The sequence below is a fragment of the Pygoscelis adeliae genome, unplaced genomic scaffold, assembly GCF_000699105.1.
Source record: "Pygoscelis adeliae isolate BGI_AS28 unplaced genomic scaffold, ASM69910v1 Scaffold149, whole genome shotgun sequence".
Taxonomy (NCBI): domain Eukaryota; kingdom Metazoa; phylum Chordata; class Aves; order Sphenisciformes; family Spheniscidae; genus Pygoscelis; species Pygoscelis adeliae.
Window position 1 is genome coordinate 2865629 of NW_008825494.1, and position 20733 is coordinate 2886361.

The 20733-nt window shown below is 39.5% G+C and overlaps 1 protein-coding gene across 1 annotated transcript in view; it reads left to right on the forward strand.

The window, feature by feature from the left end:
* The window catches only part of OCA2 (oculocutaneous albinism II), a 180867-nt gene that overhangs the window by 95825 nt on the left and 64309 nt on the right, over positions 1–20733 (forward strand). The window contains exons 18-20 of the mRNA XM_009331292.1: positions 11544–11671; positions 14176–14235; positions 14786–14890. Of these exons, the coding sequence (XP_009329567.1) occupies positions 11544–11671; positions 14176–14235; positions 14786–14890 (293 nt within the window). The remainder of the gene's footprint in view (positions 1–11543; positions 11672–14175; positions 14236–14785; positions 14891–20733) is intronic.

Sequence of the window (20733 nt, forward strand, 5' to 3'; positions counted from 1 at the left end):
CCCGTCGTGTCCATGGCCCTCCTGGTGGCTGCCTTGAGTGGCAGTGGGGGGTGGCAGCCGTTGCTCCTGGCCCCGCCCACGCCTCGTCAGCCGCCCTGGTGAGAGCCGCCGGCTCCCGGCCGGTCTCTGCGCTCCCCTGTGGGTCCCCCGGCTCAGGAAACCCCCCTGTACGCTGCGATCCCCCGCTCCGCTGCGGGACGCGCCTGCACCAGAGCTGATGGCCTCTGCGAGTGACCATTTAATTTAAACTGACTTCCGTTTCTCTGGTAGGCCATGTTGTGCAGAGCTCCTTCTTATTTTATTGCCAGAGCATTAAAGGAGAAATGCGTTCAGTTTCTGTAGATGCAAAAGACTCCTGTTGTATTGTCACTCCTTTGGATACCAGTTGTCATTTTTTCTGAATCACTTACATAATTTACAGAAAAATTGTTGAAATTCACATGAGAAATTAAATACCTTAATTGGAAAGGGCTTCAGCAGAACAACCTCCCCCAAATTATGTCTACAGAGAATGTTATGCAAATTATAGCAAAAATTTTGTCTTAACCTGCAGAGTGGAGTGACACCTCAAATTCAGGGAAGTGGACTGGGTCTGAAGTTTCTCCCATATAATTTCTCTTGATTTTCATCCTGCTTTTGTTTAAGTGGACGTGCACAATTTTCAGCTTGCACTGTAATTTACATAGGTGAACCAATAATTATAATAGAGTTGGAACTGAGTGGCACTTGCCTGGTAGCTTGCTTAGTGATGAAGAAAGGGCTGCACCGCCCTAGAAAGCTTCACAAACTTGCTTAAATTTGCTATTGAATCACAGAATGTCAGAAGTTCCATATCAACATTTAATTGGCTTAGAAACACTGAAGCTAGTTCTCGATTACTGCAGCCTACTAAGATTTTAACAACTAACTTAATCCATTTTCTTTTCTGCAACATTTTCAATAAGGAACTCACTGCAGCAATGATTCTTCCCTAACAAATTTGAGACAGATTGGCAGGGTCAGCATGCCTAAAAACTTGCACGAGGGTTAGCAGTGCTGTAACCAATGAAAGAAAACTTAGAGATCTTTGGCTAAATTATTTAATGCTATAAGCTAAAAAAGAACTCATATTGCACAGGTGAAATAAATGTAGTCTGTGCGGTTTTGTTCTGAATGTGCAGCCTAGAAAGCTGCCTAAGAAGAACTCTAATAAGCTTTTCCCCCCAGCTTTTATCTGGGCCCTCGGACAGAGTATGTATGTACATTTGAACTTGTGCTAAGAGGTTTCTTTAGAATGGTGAAAATGTTTTTAAACATGAACCACTCCCCCACAGCTCTGTGAGAAAGATCCTGCCCCACAGTGTGCAGGAGAATTTCTCAGGTCCAAAAGATTTATAAATGGTCATGGAGAAGGAGCACAGGACTGAGAAAGGTGTGGACAGATCCCATTAGTCTGAAAGTGGTGTTAACACAGAAGCATCCATAAGGCTTTTATTTTTACACTTTAAAATGTTATCCTGGAACTTTTTTTCTCATCTGCTATCAGTAATAAATAGATTAAACCATGTTATGCTACTATCCTGTATGATGGTGGAGTTATATAAATCTGATACTCATTACAAACAATAAAATTATATGTGCAGAAACAAACAAACTTGACTCTAAAAATTTAAGTGTTTGTACCCAAAGAGAGGGAGAAAAAGAGAAAGTGTTCATATTTTGGAAATGTTTGGTTTCAGGTTATTGTGCAATAATTAAAATGAAAGGTTCATTATAGAGTTACTCATTGTTACTGAGGAGTTATTTTATAAAATGTTTGAAAAACCAGATCAATTTAATAAGCTGGTGTATAATTGTTTAGTACTTAAGAAAACAGAAAATCCTGGTGAGACAGACAGCTATTAAGCTATAAAAACTGGTGAATGACGCAGATTTAAGAAAGCATAGGCTTAATGCCAAAAGCCACATTGTTAAGTTTAGCACATCTTATATTTCACATCTTATATCAGTATAGCCTCATTGTAAAAAGTGCACATTTGCTTTTTAATTTGTCACTGAATCTAACATTTATCTCCAGATTATCTAGGGTCTGTGATATTAATCAGTTTTAGCTGAGGAGATCTTGTAGGTATTGACCGCTAAATAATGGCTCAAATGATACTGAATTGTCAACTATATTTAAAACTGTCACAGCCAATATTTTCTTTTCCTTGTCCTTTTTTTCTCCTTGTATTTTTATTTTATTTTATTACTTTGTAAAGCTTTCCAACATGGCTTCATAAATTAAGGAACCAGATGCAAAGCCTGGGAAGCAACATTTATGGACCTTTTCTATACAGCTAAAAATATCATCTTGAATAATCTGTGGTTGCCTGGAAACTCCTTCACACATTTCAGTGAGGTAGATGGTTTTGGTCCACAAAACATTTGGATTAGGGATGCCTTCTCTGTATATGGCAGTAAGCTCCCGCTTGCAAAGTATCAGTGGTGATGTTACGCTTGTGATATTGTGGGCAAAAAGGGGAACATTCCTTATACGTGGAGCTAAGAATTTATTGTTAGTCTAATTAAAACTTGTATCAGTGTAAACAAAACACAACAAACAGTTATTGTTAGTCCTCTTACGATAATACTAACACAGTTCAAATTATCTAATTAATACAAAACAAAACTAATTAACACTATACAGTTAAAACTGTTGTAAAAAAACCTGACAAAGAACAAAAAAACAAAATACTCCCAGTATCTCCCCCTTATATTCTGATGTTAGGGTCACCCTTTGATGCTCTGCAGGGTGCTAAGGTTCACAGGTTTAGGCTGGGAGGAGTCACAACAAAGTGTTGATATCTTCAGGTCTTTGCTGGGATGAGCATGATAGGGTTGTCTCCCTCCTCTTTACCAGGAGGTGAATAGTGTTCATGTTGATGATTTCTTCCTCCCTCTGCTTGGGTCCACTTGAGCCCATTTTTATACATTTTCTAAAGCTTTACACTTTGCTTTTTCAAATTTGGTCTTCAGCTCTCCAAGATATCCAATTTTACCATATGTGGTGTGTTGTATGTGTGTTACATACTTCCTTCTTGTGCTTTTTGTTACCCCTAAAATGGGGTAACATTGACTGTCTCCTAAGTTTGCTCTATCATCTATAACTAACCGCTGTTGAGTTGCTGATAAACCTGGGGCCTTTGGTATTGTCCTATGCATCCCTTTTTAGCTGCAATTACTGATCCTGTGCACTCGTGTCTGTGGCAAATTCTTTCTTCTTTTACTGTTTTCCATGAACGCTCCACCTACATGAAGCTGTGACATTGCTTTCTGTGACTACAGTGGTTTCTTTAGTTCCTGACCTGATAAAGGTAAACAGAGCAACAAATTCTAGCATCTGACAAGAGTGTCCAGCCTAACATAGTAAGATATAGCAAGATTAGATCCATGCTTTTAGGCACTCCTCTTTAAAGTCCTCAATCCTTTCTGGAGACCCTTCCAGGTCCTCGTAGTTGTGCTTGCAGGGGCTGATCGGCAGCCCTTTCCCCTAGGAGGTATCAGCTACAACTGTCAGTGGAGTTTGGCATATTTGTCCTCATTTAGTGCTCTTCGACTCCCTGCTCTTGCTTCATTCGTCTACTATTTTATCTGTTCTGGCATGCAGTAGTGATGGTTTAAGTTGTCTAGTATTTTTACATTGAGGTCAAGAAGAGCATTGCATGGGACTGACCTGCTGGCCTCTGAGAATGTACTATGGAGATTTGATTGCACCACGAATTGTTGTTTTAAAATGAGAATGGACACATCTTTGAGTCATAGTGTTGTTGAAAAAATTCCTGGTACTGTGTATATGAATATAAGTTAAAAAGAAATTTGGCAATTATTTTGTGGGAATGATAATGTTGGAATGGAGGTAAACTGATGCAGTCAGCATTGACTTGGACTCAGAAAGTCTTGTCCAGATCTTAGTTATTCCTCCTTCTCAGCATGACACTTTACTCCTGAAAGTAAGAGAAATCTGCTTTCCATGGTCCTTGCAGTTTTAATTTCTTTTAGGATAGTTTTCAAAAAATTCTGCCCTTAAAATTGCACAGTCATCTTTACAAACATGTAATTAAGCGTGGAAAGTATCCTCTGTCCTTGCAGCTGCCCATACACTTGCTGAGAAAAAAACAAGAACCAGTAACAGTTGTATCTGCTAGTGCAGATTTTGTGCTTTATTGCTTACTTCCAGAAAAGTTGACCTTTCCTCTATCTTGATATTTGCATCTTCTCAAATTATTTTTGGTTCACAAGAGTCAATGAGGCTATGGCAATAGAGTGTGTTTGTTTGCAGTGACCTTTACTGAAATAACTCTGTAAATTTTTTAGACTTGGATTGGTGCAATATATGCAGCTATATATCTGTCAACACATCTTCCCTGTAGATGTAGTGTCTAGCTACAGCGATCTCTAACCAGGGTTTCTTTCTTACAGTGTTCTATCTTGAATGCCATCCTCTCTCATCTATGAGATTGCATTTGGAGAATTATCAGTGTTAGGTGTTGACATTGCAATACAACGGTGAATGTGATTTCTGCATTCTGACCTCCTGGTATTACAGCTATGCAACAAAGTCCAGCCCATCCTTTCCTAATGCACATGTGCTTATCTGTGATTACAGAGCAGCTAGTCCTCTGCCTCCTTGTTTTATGCTACACTTCTGGTTTTTAATATCGCGATTACCTTCTATCAGCATAGGTTTCTGTTTCTTTTGCCTTGCGTGGGGTTACAGTTTCCACCAACTTTTTTGATATTATTTGAATCCTCTTGTATTGTACCAAGAATTTCCTGTTGCAGTGCAAGCTGTCCTGGACTGTCACCATCACAGTTCTGTCCCCAAGGAGTAGCCTTAAACTGTGGTGCTATAAATAGCACAGAACAACTGAAAAGGATTTCTATGAAGCTAAGTCTATGAAAAGAGACTGCTCAAAAGATCAGCAAGTTGCTTTGTAAGAAGGCAACTTTATAAAAAAAAGAATATTAACGATAAAACAGTGCTTATCAGTTAACAGCAAGTATTACCTATAAACATTCAGCATGATTTCAAAATGTACATTTTCAGGATGCCTGATAAAATAAAACAAAAAGTTACAGAAACCAAAATATAGGACATTTTCATTCACATTCAGAACTACTGATGAAACGTATTCCATGAGTAGAGCAAGCACTACTGGAAATATGTCTTTGATTTAACTTTTTCACGCCAATATTTCTATATGCTTGCAGAAGAGTATAATTGAGTGTATGTTTTACATAACATTACAACTACAACATAGTATATGATGGACTGGCATACATCCTTAGGCTAAATTTTGAGGGGCTGTGGAGTTAATCAAAATTCTTCTGATTAAGCTTTGGAACACAGTGATGGACTTTACTTCCTCATATATTCAATAACATGCTGTATAAACAATTATTCAAAGGTAAGCACCAAATATGTTTTAGCTGGTAAGCTTGTAAGGGACATTGTGGGCTAAAAGGGTTTCTGCAGTTCACAAAAAGTTGCTGTGGCCATTTTGACAAATAAAGAATTGTTAAGATCACAGAAAAAGAATATCATACTTTGCTCAGTGACAAATGTCTAAAAAATCAGTGTGTCCATCCCGTTGTCTGCAGATAGGAGTATTATATTTTCATCTGGCAGAAGGTGGTCTAGCTGATTTTTAAAAAAACTCTACTTATTTTGCAACCACTGTAAATATGTGTCACTGAATATTATGTAGCCTGAATCTTCCTTGCGCTATTACACCTCGTCCTCACTCCCTCTTGTCCTATCCACTACTGCTGCCACAAACAGGTTGCTCTCTGCCCTCTGGAGCAGCCTGGTACATACCCAAAGACTTGCCAGGACCCCTTTAATCTTCTTATCTTTGAGCTATATATGCTGGATTCTTTAAATTTTTCCTCAAAAGTCAACTTTTCAGATGGTTGATTGTGCTTACTTCTTTGCCTTGGACTTCCTAAAGGGGATGCATCTTACTTACAGTATACCTTCTCAGGGTTTACTAGGGATGAAGAGAGCAGAGATTCCTTCACAGGATTTACTATTTATAGTCTTGATTCTGTATTTCAGTGGGCCATTAGGTTCAGTTGTGATCCACTGTATTTCTTGAGTCTTTTCTGCAGCAGGACTATAAGGACTATAAGTTGCTTCCCACCCTGGATTTGTGCAGCTGTAACTCTTCCTACCTAAATGTAGTACCCCGCGCCTGTCTTTCTTGAGCAGCACGCTGTTTTGCCCAGGCCAGCATTGAGATCGTGCAATGTTATCCTGGCTTTGGTTTTCAGTGCAAATATCTCAGGTGCCATTTCAGTTTCCACAAAAGTGAAATTTCTGTGTACCCTCAGTATTCATAGATTCATTATTCAAATTCTATGCACGTAAAGTGAACATACAGTGTCTACATGTTCACATTGTTAGGAGGAAGCTTATTATGCTTTTCAGCTGGTAGTAGGTCAGACAAAATTACTTTTACTAAGGAATACAATTTTTTTCTTAATGAGCATTTGAAAGGCCTACAGATTACACAGTAATTTTTTTCTTTCATGTCTTTCTCTTTTACCTACTACCTTCCTCCCACATATTCTAGACTTCTATTTGATTCTATTAGATTGTTTTCTATTTTCAAGTTCTTCTCCTTGATTATTTCAAAATAAGTTTTTTTTTGAGTAGGATTGCAATTGTATTCTGCTCATCATGAGCTATTTATTGTTCTAAAGGTGGTTTTCCCTGCTGGGTAAAGTGTAAGAGAAAAGCAAAGCACTCAAGCCATTTCTACTGTACCTTTTTTCTGGTCCCAAGCAGAAGACATGGGAATCTTTTCTATGAAGAACGTATTATAAATTTGCAAGATGCATTTTATAATAAAATTTTATTTTATTTTTCCTAACTTAAATAGAAACTGTCACTGTCTTCAACGGGTACCATATCAGTGCAGAAATGGAATTTAGATTCAGTTTCTCTCCATGTTATATTTCCAGAACATCAATTGTTGTGAAACAGAGGCACTAAAAGGCAGTGAAGGAAGTGGTCAGTGGAACTATAAATGGGCTTTGCTTTCACTATAGTAATGAGAAGTTATTTTTTGCATGTATTTCTATTTTTCTTCCTCCTGGCTGTCTTTTGTGGCCCAGTAAGCTAGAAAATAAATGAACAGAGAAACCAGTCTTTAAGGTAACCTAGTGCTTTTGATTCTTCAAAAAGGAAGGAATAGCTTCAAATTGAATCCAGGGCAAATGCAAAGATACCCAGATATGTAAAACACTGATATAGTATGTTCACGGTCATGAACATACCTAGAAAGGCCTTGGAAAAGCCTTAGAAAACCTGCCCACTTAGAAAGGCTGGCTGCCATGTGTTTGTTAACTTTGTAGTTAACTTTGACGAACAGTTCAGCAGAGAGCAGTCAGTCAAGCAGTTATGGCATACACTAACTACTGTGGCCTTCAGGCTTCAGAAGAAGACATTATTCTCATCCAGCTGCAGAGTGCTTGAAGTCTAACCACAGTACTAAAAGCCATCATGAATGGAGATTTTGCATGAAGTGCCCCAAATTTCTTGAGAGACTTCCTCCTTCCTCTCCCCTTCTTTGTGCTCCCATCTTGTGCCCTTCCTCTGAGAGATGTGTAACTGTATCTCCTCTTTGCAGGCATAACAAGGAAATCAAATATATTCTGAACAGACTGTGTGTAGACTGAAATAAGCTCTGTGCAGCCAGAACTGGTAGCTGACGTGTTTGAGCCTCCGGAGAGCTGTACTTGCTGGAGCACTGCAGGAGGACACATCCCTTGCCCGTTCATATTCCCAGGGAACAATATTGTAAGGCAGGGCACTGTTCTCTCATGCAAAACTGCATGCGTGGAGCTAATGCATGCTGTTAACACTCGTGGTGCTAGAAAATGCCTGGCTCTATCCACCTCTTGTGTAACTCAGTTATATTTCATTAGCTTTAGCGAATAATTGTTATCTCCATGTAGCACGTTCAAGCTGACTTGTTTTTGTTTGAGGCAGGAGGGGAGAAATAATGCCAAGATATTATCTCAGATTGTTCCAGAACTATTGAGAAATTGCTCTTCTTTAATTTTTCACTTCATTGTACTTACATACAAAATGTATGTGACAAAATGTAATGTTGTCACTTACATTTGTACAAAATAGCAGTAAAATTCTGCTGCTAAGCTCCTGATCTGCACACATCTACATCCCCTTGCAGTATTCCTCTAACAGGAATTGCCATCAGCTTTATTTGTTTAAGGCGGAGTTGGGCCCACTGTTCTTTACTGGAATTCAGAGAACAGCCAAGTTGACAGTCAGAAGAAAATTAGGCAGTGCATTTCCATAACCCCTTTCTTTCTGTTCAGAGAAAATGACTATTTAATTTGCATGGACAGATTCACTTAGTTTTTGGAAAGACAGTAAATCAACTATGCTAGCAAAAAGGCGTGGTAGACAGGAACTGACAGTTCTCTCCTCACTTTCTTTTGCTCCTTTGGGAACTCTGGGAGCACTCCTGTCCCTGTGGTTTGTAACTGTTTTTGCAAAGTCTACACGCATACCCAGAGTCCGATACACAAAAAAAATTCATATGTTTTCAGTTTATGCCAGAATCCAGCATTCATCCTGAGCAGTACAGAGTATTACCACCCTTAGATCAGTCCTGGAGACTCTTTCCAGGGTGGTAAAAATGTCATTCTTCTTGAGAAAATTTGGGACCAGGTATTCCCACCCTGCTCTCTTTGTGGTTGTTTTTGCTCTCCTCCTCCCTGCAGTATGATGCTCATGCATAAGCTATTTTTGACCATGCACTCTGATTAAATCACTGACCAAAGCAGGGAATAGACTTGCTCAGCTTGCAGCATGGCAGCGTTTCTGTCTTTGGAGGTGAGCAGAGCTGGCTGTGAGACATGGTTTTTGGATGCAGTGAGGCACTCAGATCAGATTTTAATCAAAATCTGTATCGGGAATAATGTAGGAGCTGAAACTATGAAATTTGGGATAGAAAATTCCTTCAGTTTTCAGCCCTCTGCTTAGCTTTGGCTTTGTTTCCACCTACATGGCGGTATTTCTGCTGACAAACCATTAAATTTCCTACTCCTTCATACCTGTTTCCTTACATGGATTTCCCTGCATCTCCCTGTAGATTAGGTTTGCACCAGGCTAAAGAAAAAAATCTTGAGAGGGCCGCTTATAAAGGAAACAGCAAGATCAGAGTGATCAGCTGTGTCAGAGCTTTTTAAGGAGAAGGATCATGGGGAGAGGAAGAAGTCATTTGTAGTGCTGGAAAACGTGATTTCAGCCAAGCGGAGAGGACAGAAGCCAGGTTAGGGGCATCAAGAGTAGAGCTGAACTGGGGAGATGGCACTTGGAGATCCTTGAGAGGAAAGAAATAGGTCATCGGCTGAAGAGTTGGTGTCACAGAGAGCATTTTGGTTTTGGAGCCAAAAAATGCAAGCAGTATGATTTCACTACTGCGCAAATACGACAGCAGAAAATAAAACCACCTCAAAGCATGAAAGCCGGAGCTAGTGTCAAGCTAGTTGGTTTAGGTCTCCTTACCAAACAGGCCAGCCAGAGTAACTCCTGAGCTGCCGGTTTCGGCTTTTGGGCAGGTCTGGTTGCCCCACTGCAATATTTTCAGCAGATGTTCCTTACTGATCACAGTTAACCTGAAATTCTCATTTAAAGAGTACAGTAGGTCACTGAAAGCTCCTAAAATGTACTTGAGAGAGCAAAATGCGTTCTTTGATTAGGGAATATTTATGTGACACTGCATAGCTTTTTTTTGTTTTTTTAAATCGTTAATATTTGCAGCGTCATGAACAGGGACAACCTTTGGTCTCTTTATTTCTTCTATATCTAAATAGGATTTAAATGGGATATAGCTTGATTTTAAACTGTTGGATGTTTTTGGGTCTCTTTCTTCCTTTAACCTACCAGAAAAAAACACTTATGCACAAGCTGTAAATTGAATGGCCTAAACTTTTATGAATCAGTCTTCTATCTTGGAATTTTCTTGTAACTGCGGTTCTTGAAGACTTTTGGAAAGGGCTCACTTTATTCGTCTATCTGCTTTGTAGCAGGGACCTGTTCTCCCGAAGTTACATTTATTATTTGATTATAAGCTTGTGACCTAAAGTTGTTTGCGAGCAAAGATTGGTATTCTTCTTTCTTCATCACTTTTTCTGCAGCTTTGTGAATCCATCACTTTCTGACTGTGACTATATGAAGTAGCATAAGTTGTATGAAATAGTCACAGCAGAAAGAGAAATAACTTGAAGAGCTGGGAGGCTTTATTTCCATGCCATGAAAAAAAACTTAAATTATGTATCGTAGTGTTTTGTATTTAAAAAAAAAAATTAAAAATCTTTTAATCTTTTTAATAATTTTTAAAAATAATTTAATTTTTAAAGAGCTTTTCCCTTCCTCTGTTTATTAAATCTGCTATTTAGGAAAAAAATAGAGAAGACAGACAAAGAGAGGAACATCACTCTAAGGAAAAAAACACCCAACCCACTTTTGTTTCATGTCTGAAATCCCATTCCATTGTTTAAGATTGTGCTGATTTTGGCTGGGGTAGAGTTAATTTTCTTCACAGTAGCTCGTATGGGGCCGTGTTTTGGATTTGTGCTGAAAACAGTGTTGATAACACAGGGATGTTTTCATTACTGCTGAGCAGCGCTTGCACAGAGTCAAGGCCTTTTCTGCTCCTCACCCCACCCCACCAGTGGGCAGGCTGGGGGTGCACAAGAAGCTGGGAGGGGACACAGCCGGGACAGCTGACCCCAGCTGACCAAAGGGATATTCCATGCCATATGACGTCATGCTCAGCATATAAAGCTGGGGGAAGAAGGAGAAAGGGGGGACATTTGGAGTGACGGCATTTTTCTTCCCAAGTCACCGTTACATATGATGGAGCCCTGTTGTCCTGGAGATGGCTGAACACCTGCCTGCCGATGGGAAGCAGTGAATGAATTCCTTGTTTTGCTTTGCTTGCGTGTGAGGCTTTTGCTTTGCCTATTAAACTGTCTTTATCTCAACCCACGAGTTTTCTCACTTTTACCCTTCCGATTCTCTCCCATCGCACTGCGGGGGAGTGAGCAAGCGGCTGGGTGGTGCTTAGTTGCTGGCTGGGGTTGAACCATGACAAAGATAAATGTGTCAGAGGAATGAAACAGCTCCAGAAAGCATTTTAACTGTGCAGAGAGAAAGTAAGCCTTGCTCAGATAGGAGATTCGCTGATTGCGTTCTCTGGCTGATTGTGCATTTGATTTGCATTTTCTCTCAATCAGTTAGCAAAACAACATGTCTTAAAACACTTCAGGATATATAGAGGGATCCTGTCTGGAAAGAGCCTGTTTTGCTACTCAAAGTCAGTCCCTCTTCTGTTTTAAAAAGCTTTTTCCTTCCTCTGTTTATCTTCTACAACACATAGCCAGTGAGTCTTCAAGGCCCTAAAAAACACAGTGCTGTAACTTTTACATTGGTGGCAAATAACAAGTCTGTGAAATGTAAAGTGTTCTCTCTTTTTCTAATGCAGGCTGGATTGCCATGCTGGGAGCCATTTGGCTGCTAGTGCTAGCAGACATCCATGATTTTGAGATTATATTGAACAGAGTTGAGTGGGCAACCCTCCTTTTCTTTGCAGCATTGTTTGTTCTCATGGAGGTAAGATTCTCTGATTTCTAAAGCCTGAAGAGTTACAACTGACTTAAAATGTGAATTATGTTCCTGGGCAGAGGCCTCCTGCAGATTCAATCCCACTGGAATATTGAAGATCGAGTGTAGTCATGGTAGTACAGAGAGAAATTGGAGAGTGGTGGAAGTTGGCTGGACCTCTGAGATTTAATTTTTCACTGTAAACTTGGTCTTACTCTTTCTCCTTCTGCTGCAGTTGTTGAATGTATTTGACAATCATTTTCACATAAGTGGAATTTTAGTTTCCAGGTTTGTCGGTGGCCTATGTGTGCAGATAGTTTATATGTATTTATGTGTTTGTTTTGCAATTATTTAGACAAGTGATAGGAAAAATAAAAGAAGAAGAATAAACCAGAGTTGAAAAATGCTACTAATGCTGTCTGCTACACGCTGGCTACCAAATGGCCTAAGAGATTTCATGGGAGTATGGTTTGAAAGGATAATATCACTGAATTTCAGTTTGCAATTGTAGTTTGAAAAGATATTCAGTACTTGAAATGCCTGGATATCTTGCTGTGTAGTTTCTTTGTGTTTGTCTGCTTGACTATTAGAAACAGTCCAGCCATGTCTGTATCCCATTTTATTTACTGTTTGATGCTTTTGTATAGCCTGAGACACAATATGTTGTGTTAATTGATAATTAAGTAATAAGGCAGCAATGTTAACTGAATGTAACTCTGAGCTCTGGTTGCTGACAACTATGTGTTAAAAAGTTTATTTTAAAGTGTGAATGCAAAGCAATTGCAGAAAAAATATTACAGTTCATTAAAAATACTGCTTTTACATACATTTTAAAAGTCACTTTCATAACTTTTGAGTTGACAAAGCAATGCAGATAGCTTAGAATGAAAATGGTAATTTAAAATTACCAACAAGAATTCATTTCTTAGGAAACTTTCTCCTGGCAAATTAAAGTAATGAAAAAATGACCTTTTTTTTTTTTAATGTGAGGGGTATGTGTATGTATTTAAAAGTCTTATCACTTGTTTTCTGCATGCTGCATCTTTAAATGTAGATATACCTTTTCTTGTGCAATGCATTGTTAAAAGGACATACAGTTTCTGGGCCAAATTTAGTATGTGGTCATACCCAAACCACTAGCGTTCATCTGCCGCCTGAATGAGCTGCAGGTACAGGAATTGCTGGTCTGAATGACAGCCCCTTTGTCACTCTGACATTACTGTGTCTTATACCACACCACTTGGTGCCTTTGTCCATCTCTGTCATGGAATTTGACAGCATGTGAGTTGAATGGTATTTTTCCACTGATGTCTCTGAAGGGCTCTGCCTGACTGCCAGATGTGCTGCTTATACGGAGTTGTGTCGTGTGAATACTGACTTCTGCGGCTTTGTGTGAGAATGGAGTCAGTAAGTGGGGCATCATGGCTGACTGATTCTTTGTCATGGCAAAAAAAATATGAAAGAAAGCCAACCAGCTTGGTCCAGGCTGAACCAAAAATGGTGATTTTCTCCCCTGAGAAACTGAAAAGTCATAAAATAGATATACCCCATTCAACCTGAAAATAGTACTTCATTCTGGACACTTGTAAGAAAAGAAAACAAAACCAAAGTGAATTAAAGGGTAGCTCTCATGAGTTAAAATTCCCCTTTTACCTTGTAGTTTGAGGGAAAAGATCATTCTCCCAGGGTGTGAATACTCAGTTTATATTCTCCTGTCTGCCCAAGGAGAGATCAGAGCCATCACCACTAGGCTGGGGTCTTGCTATGTCTTTTCATCCGTGGTAGTAACCATGGTTGTATGGGATGCCATCTGAATATCCTGTACAAATGGGAATGGCTCTCACAGGGAGGACAGAGCACTCTGGTCCAGGCTGCCCTGGGCCCAATGCTTACAGGGCTCGCCTCCTCAGTTCGGGTGCCTGACATGGGGATCGGAGAGCTGGTTTTCCTGCCTTTCAGGTGCTGCTGCCTCTGTGCCAATTTCTGTTCACCCGAGATCTCTGGCCTGGTTTTAGCAGACGGGTACTGTTGGGTTTTTTTATGGGTCTGAGAAAGATGTTTAACAGAAACATGTATTTTGCTTTCTCTTGTCTTCATCTGAGACTGAGCACAAGACGCCTGATTTCATCTGACCTTTTAAACACATGATATACTTCTATCTATATTGTGGTTTTGGGGAAGCTGGTTTAAAATCAGTTGTGTTCAGGTATTCAGAAAACATATCCGCTGAAGAATGTCATGTTTAAATTTCAGCCCTTCTCTGATGCCTGTGCTCCACACTCTTAAGTAATCTCACCAGTCATTCCAGCACAAACAACACACTTCTGCAAATACAGCTACCATTTCCTGCCCTGTCTTTTCTTTCTACCAATTGCAAAGTTGCTGTAGAAACTACATGAGATGAATATCGATATCTTGTGAATAGGAAGGAATTGTATTTGCTTACATCCACTGAAAAAAATGTAACTGCATCAGGTACTTCACTAGTTAATATCAATGGCTTCTTTTTTTAGGCTTTGGCTCATCTGCACTTAATAGACTATATAGGAGAGCAGACAGCTTTGTTAATAAAGGTATGTTTAAAATATTTACATTTTTTTAACAGGTAAGGAAAATAGTTTTAGTCCAATAGAATAATGAATAATACTTTCATTTTTAATTAAATGTTAACAATTGCATTTCTGCGTAAGCAATATCAAGAAAGCATGTTATACTTTGGCGTGGGTGATGTTTAATATGTATATATCTGTCCACAGCCAGAATAAACATAGCCATAAATGCAAATGGGAAGCCTTTTCTGTAGCCTAAAACCCCCAAGAAAATATAAAGAGTAAAACGGGAAAATTTAGAGTTGCACAGTTTGTTTCTTGTGTGAAATGTAAGTATGACTATTAGAAATATCAGTCTTTGTATTTCTATTTGTTCAAATTTTCTTGGAAAAAGAACAATATTGTGTTACTAAATGCCAGGCTGTTTTCTTTAAGATGCTTTTCCTATCTCAGAGCCTGGAGGAATAATAAATATTGATAGATTAAAACTGTGGAGAGCATGCAATTATGCCATCGGTGGGACAGAACAACACTGATCTCATCAAAGTTGTAATTTGACCTCTCTCAATTCCAGGTGGTTCCTGAGGACCAGCGCTTGGTGGTGGCCATCATTTTAGTGCTCTGGGTGTCTGCTTTGGCCTCCTCCGTGATCGACAATATCCCCTTCACAGCTACAATGGTAGGGGTCTGCGCAGCACTTGCACATCCTCCTCCTGGTGCTGGCAAGGGAGCTAAGATTGCTGATTACAATTTGCTTTTTTTTTTCACTTCTGCTGTGTTGTAGTTTACTTTATCCCCTAAGGTTGAATCATTATTACAAGCTTATTCACACCGTTTAGGCATCCAGCTGGCCATTGTTGCCAGCAGTCGCAGTTTACTGTGGAACTAGATCCACTGTTTCAGCTGTATTTTTGCACTTTCCCTTTGTGTTACATCCACATCTGTAGCTGAAAAGTAAAAAGTCACTAACCATCTGCTGCTATCAATATTTTCCCTCTATGCACTGCATAGTTACGCTAATGCTTTTTTAACATGTGAACCTTTTATTGCTACCTTAGTTATGCAATTAGCTTAAAAAACAGCAAATAACATTAATCATTACAGATACTTATCAGCAGCTCAGTTTTAATATCAGAAAAGTATCAAATTATAACAAATTAGGGCATGATCAGATAGTTTTATTCAATCAAGTTCTCTGTTTAAAGTCCAATAATCCGTTCATTATACTGTAGGAATGATTCATTGTCACAGCTTGTTCTCAGCTAAGTATAATTTTTTCTTCCATTGTTATTGGGTGGTCATGTCTACCCTTAACCTGTGTCAAGGTTTAAGACACTTATAGGGCATACGATAGGTTGGACAGATTTGCAACTGCTCTATAATTATATGTTAACATGGTATTTTGGTTTGATTACCGTGGTGTTTCCTGTGGAATTATATTGATTTAACAACAGACTGCAAGCAATAGGCATGAAGGGAAAGATTGGTTCAGGATGAGTCACCTCCCAGCAAACACTTGAGGACTATTAAGCAATAATGCAGAAATCTTAGCTTCAAAGGTTTTGCCTCACATCCAGCTAGTCTGTGAAAATTGGTTTGGAGCAATACCAAAAGACACCTGCCCACACATTGTCCAGAGGGTCTTTTACAGGTTTTGAAAGGAACCCTCTTTTAAAGGAGTATGTTTTGGGGAATGGGACTGAAACACAAGAATCTTTTGGGATGCCTGAAGACCACTTCTTTTGTATCTTTGCGGGAGTGGAGTACAGATGGACAGGAAAGGATTCCTTCCAAGATTTTAGACATTTCAAATGTATATCTTTTTCATCCTGTTCTGGGCTGAAACTAAGAGACTGCTACAATTTTTTTTTCTTTAAAAATAGGTGGAGAGAGGAGGGAGGAAGAAAGAAAAATGCAGGCATATTCTCACCTGTGTAAGAGCAGTCATTAGCTGAGGTGTTAAGACATTAATGTGTTATACAGCAGACTAAAGTCGAAACGTAGCATCATCTAACTCAATGAATGGGCTTGAACTTTGGTCTTTGTCATTCTACATTAGAAAATACTTAGAGAAAATTCCTAATTAACTAAGTCCCAAGCTCTTATGTAAGATTATATAAACTTCCATTTAAAATTCTTTTTGTTTCCTTGGCACTGGGTTCCTACTGTCAAAACAAGAAATATTTGGTTTTGGAAGGCTATTTATCACTATGTATGTCGAAGTTATGAACTCCTGATGAGGGGTATTACATATATCGAACCCAGTTCTTCTGTAGAATAGCTTTTTGCTTTTAGGCGACTGAGTGTGTGTGCGTCTAATAACACAGAGTGCAACAGGTATTTCTTAGATCTCTGTTTATTTACTGACTTGCTATTTACAGAATCAAGCTATAATTATTAATAGCAGAAAACCATCCACACAGCAAATTCACTTATTCAGCCACATAGTTCACTCACACATTCACACAGTTACACAGCTGACATGCTTCTATATATGAGTTTGGTTTCATATGCCTTAGTGATATTGGAGTATAGGGCACCTGCTATGGTGTAGCCATGAATGATCCTGTCCTTTCATGCTGAAGTAATGAAAACAGATATGGAAAACGGTTTCCTAGAAGAAAATCTAAGCATTTTACAGAATTGCTAAGTATCTACATAGACAAATTAGGATTCTTGTTTATCCCAAAACATAAACACACCACATTATCTGCAGTCTTAAGAACAAAACCTAAATATTTTCAGTTATTTTAAGATGGAAATGTTTTAAGGTGCAAAATATTCATGTGTTTAAACATTTTGAACACATTGATGTTTTTCAGCAGCCTTCAGCACCAGCATCGTGGAGAAGAATTCTCCCTTACTAAAAAATTCTGAAATTACAGAAATCAGATTAGTTAGTATTTGAAGCTTCTTACCCTGAAAATACCTTTTCAGTGCAACACCACTGTTGATCAGATTCTTCTTTGCTCTAGACAAGAGTAAATCTGGTATAACCTCACCATCAAAAATGTCAGTACCGTATGGAATTAATGTACAGAGGTTGCTAAACTGAAATCTCTGCAAAGATCTCAGAACACAGCAAGTATTTTATGCTACAGAGGATGCTGTAGAAAGATACTTGTGTATATGAAACAGTGGAATGAGTTTCTGAGGGCACTTAGCTCATCATAGGTTGACTACTTTTACTGTTTCTGTCTTAGTGAAATTCTGTTTGTGTTAAACTAAAATAAAGCATTGGAGCCGCACAAAGACAAAACAGTCTTCAGAGTATCTTCCAATTGCTTGTTTCACGTAATTTGTCCTGAATGCAAAGATCATGAACTTCCCCAAAACAAGATGAGACTGAAAGTTGTTTGATTAACTGTAATCCCAAGACTTTTCCCTTCTCTTTAAGCATTGGAGAGTGAAGATCCAGCTCCCTAATTAAATAGATGTTTATATGAGTGTTTATTGCACTTCATTGCATAAGCATGCCTGGCAATTGTGATAGGAAAATCAATCATTTTTTTTTGCCAATATGTAAAAAATGTACTATAGCAAAATATTTTGAGTTTGAGATATACTTTGTGGGAAACTCCATGAACTCTGACTGTATGCAGAAGACTATGTTGCCAGCAGCAAATCTAATATATATAGGTATATCTGGGAGTTACTTAAAAAACACCCACAAAATGTTCTGTGCATAAAAAATTAATAAACCAGGAGCTTAGTTATTAAGTCTCACACATTTTAATTCTTGAATGGCAAGTTTTTTTTTCACGTTGGATATCCAGCTTTCTTTGTCTGGAGAATAAATGTGGTGAATCATGTAGTGATGCTCTATGTGTCATTCTGTTAATCCTCTGATATTTTTCCTCCTTTTTCAACAGGCTAAACTCACAATGACATTCCTTGACAGGCAGACTTACTCATTTTTAAGGCCTGCATTTTCCCAGTATTGTCATTTAAATAGCCATGGATTTCTGCCCTTAGAATGTTAGGTGACATGATTTTATTACCAGTATGCTCTTTAGTTTAATTGACATGTTTTATCAGCCACTTATGCTGGAGCCATCTGTTTATATTTTTCTTTTATTACCAGAACTAAAAATATAGCCATAGTAAATCCTTGTTTTAGCTGAGTTTAAATACTATTTCCTTAATATAGTGTAACAAACAATTTCCATTAACCACCTGGCTGGCAAGGTGACTTAATCTCTGACAGGTCTTTCTTAGAAACCAGATGATTTTTGGCCCACTATTTATTGCCTCTAAAATGATCAGAGGCTTTTCATTTGCAGTACTGAATATTTTGTATGTACCTCAAGTTCTTAGTGCCAGTTTTATTTTTGGATCTTCTTTGCCTTCTGCCCTACCAGAGTTTTCTATGCCCTGCATTTCACAGAATCATAGAATCATAGAATAGTTTGGGTTGGAAGGGACATCTAAAGGTCATCTAGCCCAACCCAAAGAGAATGGGGGGACATATTCAACTAGATCAGGTTGCTCAGAGCCCCGTCCAACCTGACCTGGAATATTTCCAGGGATGGGGCATCCACCACCTCTCTGGGCAACCTCTTCCAGTGTTTCACTACCCTCAGCGTAAAAAATTTCTTCCTTATATCTAGTCTAAATCTACCCCCCTTTAGTTTAAAGCCATTCCCCCTTGTCCTGTCGCAACAGGCCCTGCTAAAACATTTGCCACCATCTTTTTCATAAGCCCCCTTTAAGTACTGATAGGCTGCAATAAGGTCTCCCCAAAGCCTTCTCTTCTCGAGGCTGAACAACCCCAACTCTCTCAGCCTTTCTTCATAGGAGAGGTGTTCCATCCCCCTGATCATTTCCGTGGCCCTCTTCTGGACCCGGTCCAACAGGTCCGTGTCTTTCCTGTGCTGAGGGCTCCAGAGCTGGACGCAGTACTCCAGGTGGGGTCTCACCAGAGCAGAGTAGAGGGGCAGAATCACCTCCCTCGACCTGCTGGCCACGCTTTTTTTGATGCAGCCCAGGGTACGACTGGCCTTCTGGGCTGCGAGCGCACATTGCTGGCTCATGTCCAGCTTTTCATCCACCAGTACCCCCCAGTCCTTCTTGGCAGGGCTGCTCTCAATCCCTTCATCCCCCCAGCCTGTATTGATACCGCTTGATAAGTGTGTTAGACTAGGTCATAGCTGTCTGCAGAGACAGACCAGTCATCAATGATTTGGGAAACTACAAACAGTTTTTTTCTATTAATGCATATTCTCTGCACTTTTCACAAAAGACATCTTTACCACGTGCAGTTCTTAGCAAAGTGTGTGCCATGAAATCCCATGGTGTAGAACAGCAATGAATCTGTAAAATAAAGATATGAATTGCTGTTTCATTGTCATTTTGCACAAATAGACAAAATGGGCAATATGACCTGATGCCTTCTACTGTGCTGCATAGGTATAGGATAAACTTGTCTAAGTTACCCTTCTTACACAATGGGTGTGTGTGATTACTTGTACAAGTGTTATCTTTGGGAAGCTGAAGCAGCTGAGAGGGCTTCACCCTGCTGTTTCTTATGAGTCTCCTGCCATCCCAGGAGGAGACACTCACTGATAGAGCAGGACCAGTGCCGCTCCTCTTTGGTCTCCTCTCCGCATATCCAGGATCCAGCTAGTAAAGCTAAATCATAATTTCTGCTTGTATTTCAGAAGAAGGTCTTCATAGTTTCAAAAGACGTCTTCCTTCTTCATCTCCTTGACTGGTGGAATGAGAAGGTTTTGTCATAAAAATAGGTGAATAGGATAAAGGTCTTGATTCAGCTTGTTCTTGGGTAATTTGGAGTCTTGGAAAAAGAGGCTGTGACAGCAAGGTGTGAAAACGTTGTCTTCGGTCATGATTTTGGTTACAAAGAATACAATAAAGAAAGAAAAATAAACAATCAAAAAAACCTCTAAGATTTAACGTTGGAAAAAACCTCTAAGATCATTGAGTCCAACCGTCAACCCAACACCACCATGCCCACTAAACCACGTCCCTAAGTGCCTCATCTACACGTCTTATAAATACTTCCAGGGATGGGGACTCAACCACTTACCTGGGTAGCCTGTTCCAATGTTTAACCACTCTTTCAGTAAAGAAATTTTTCCTCATGTCCAATCTAAACCTCCCTTGGCGCAACTTGAGGCCATTCCCTCTCCTCCTATTGCTTGTTACTTGGGAGAAGAGACCGACACCCACCTCGCTACAACCTCCTTTCAGGTAGTTGTAGGGAGCGATGAGGTCTCCCCTCAGCCTCCTTTTCTCCAGGCTAGACAACCCCAGTTCCCTCAGCCGCTCCTCATAAGACTTGTTCTCCAGACCCCCCCCCAGCCTCTTTGCCCTTCTCTGGACACGTTCCAACATCTCAACATCCTTCTTGTAGTGAGGGGCCCAAAACTGAACACAGTATTCGAGGTGCGGCCGCACCAGTGCTGAGTACAGGGGCACTATCACTTCCCTGCTCCTGCTGGCCACACTATTTCTGATACAGGCCAGGATGCCGTTGGCCTTCTTGGCCGCCTGGGCACACTG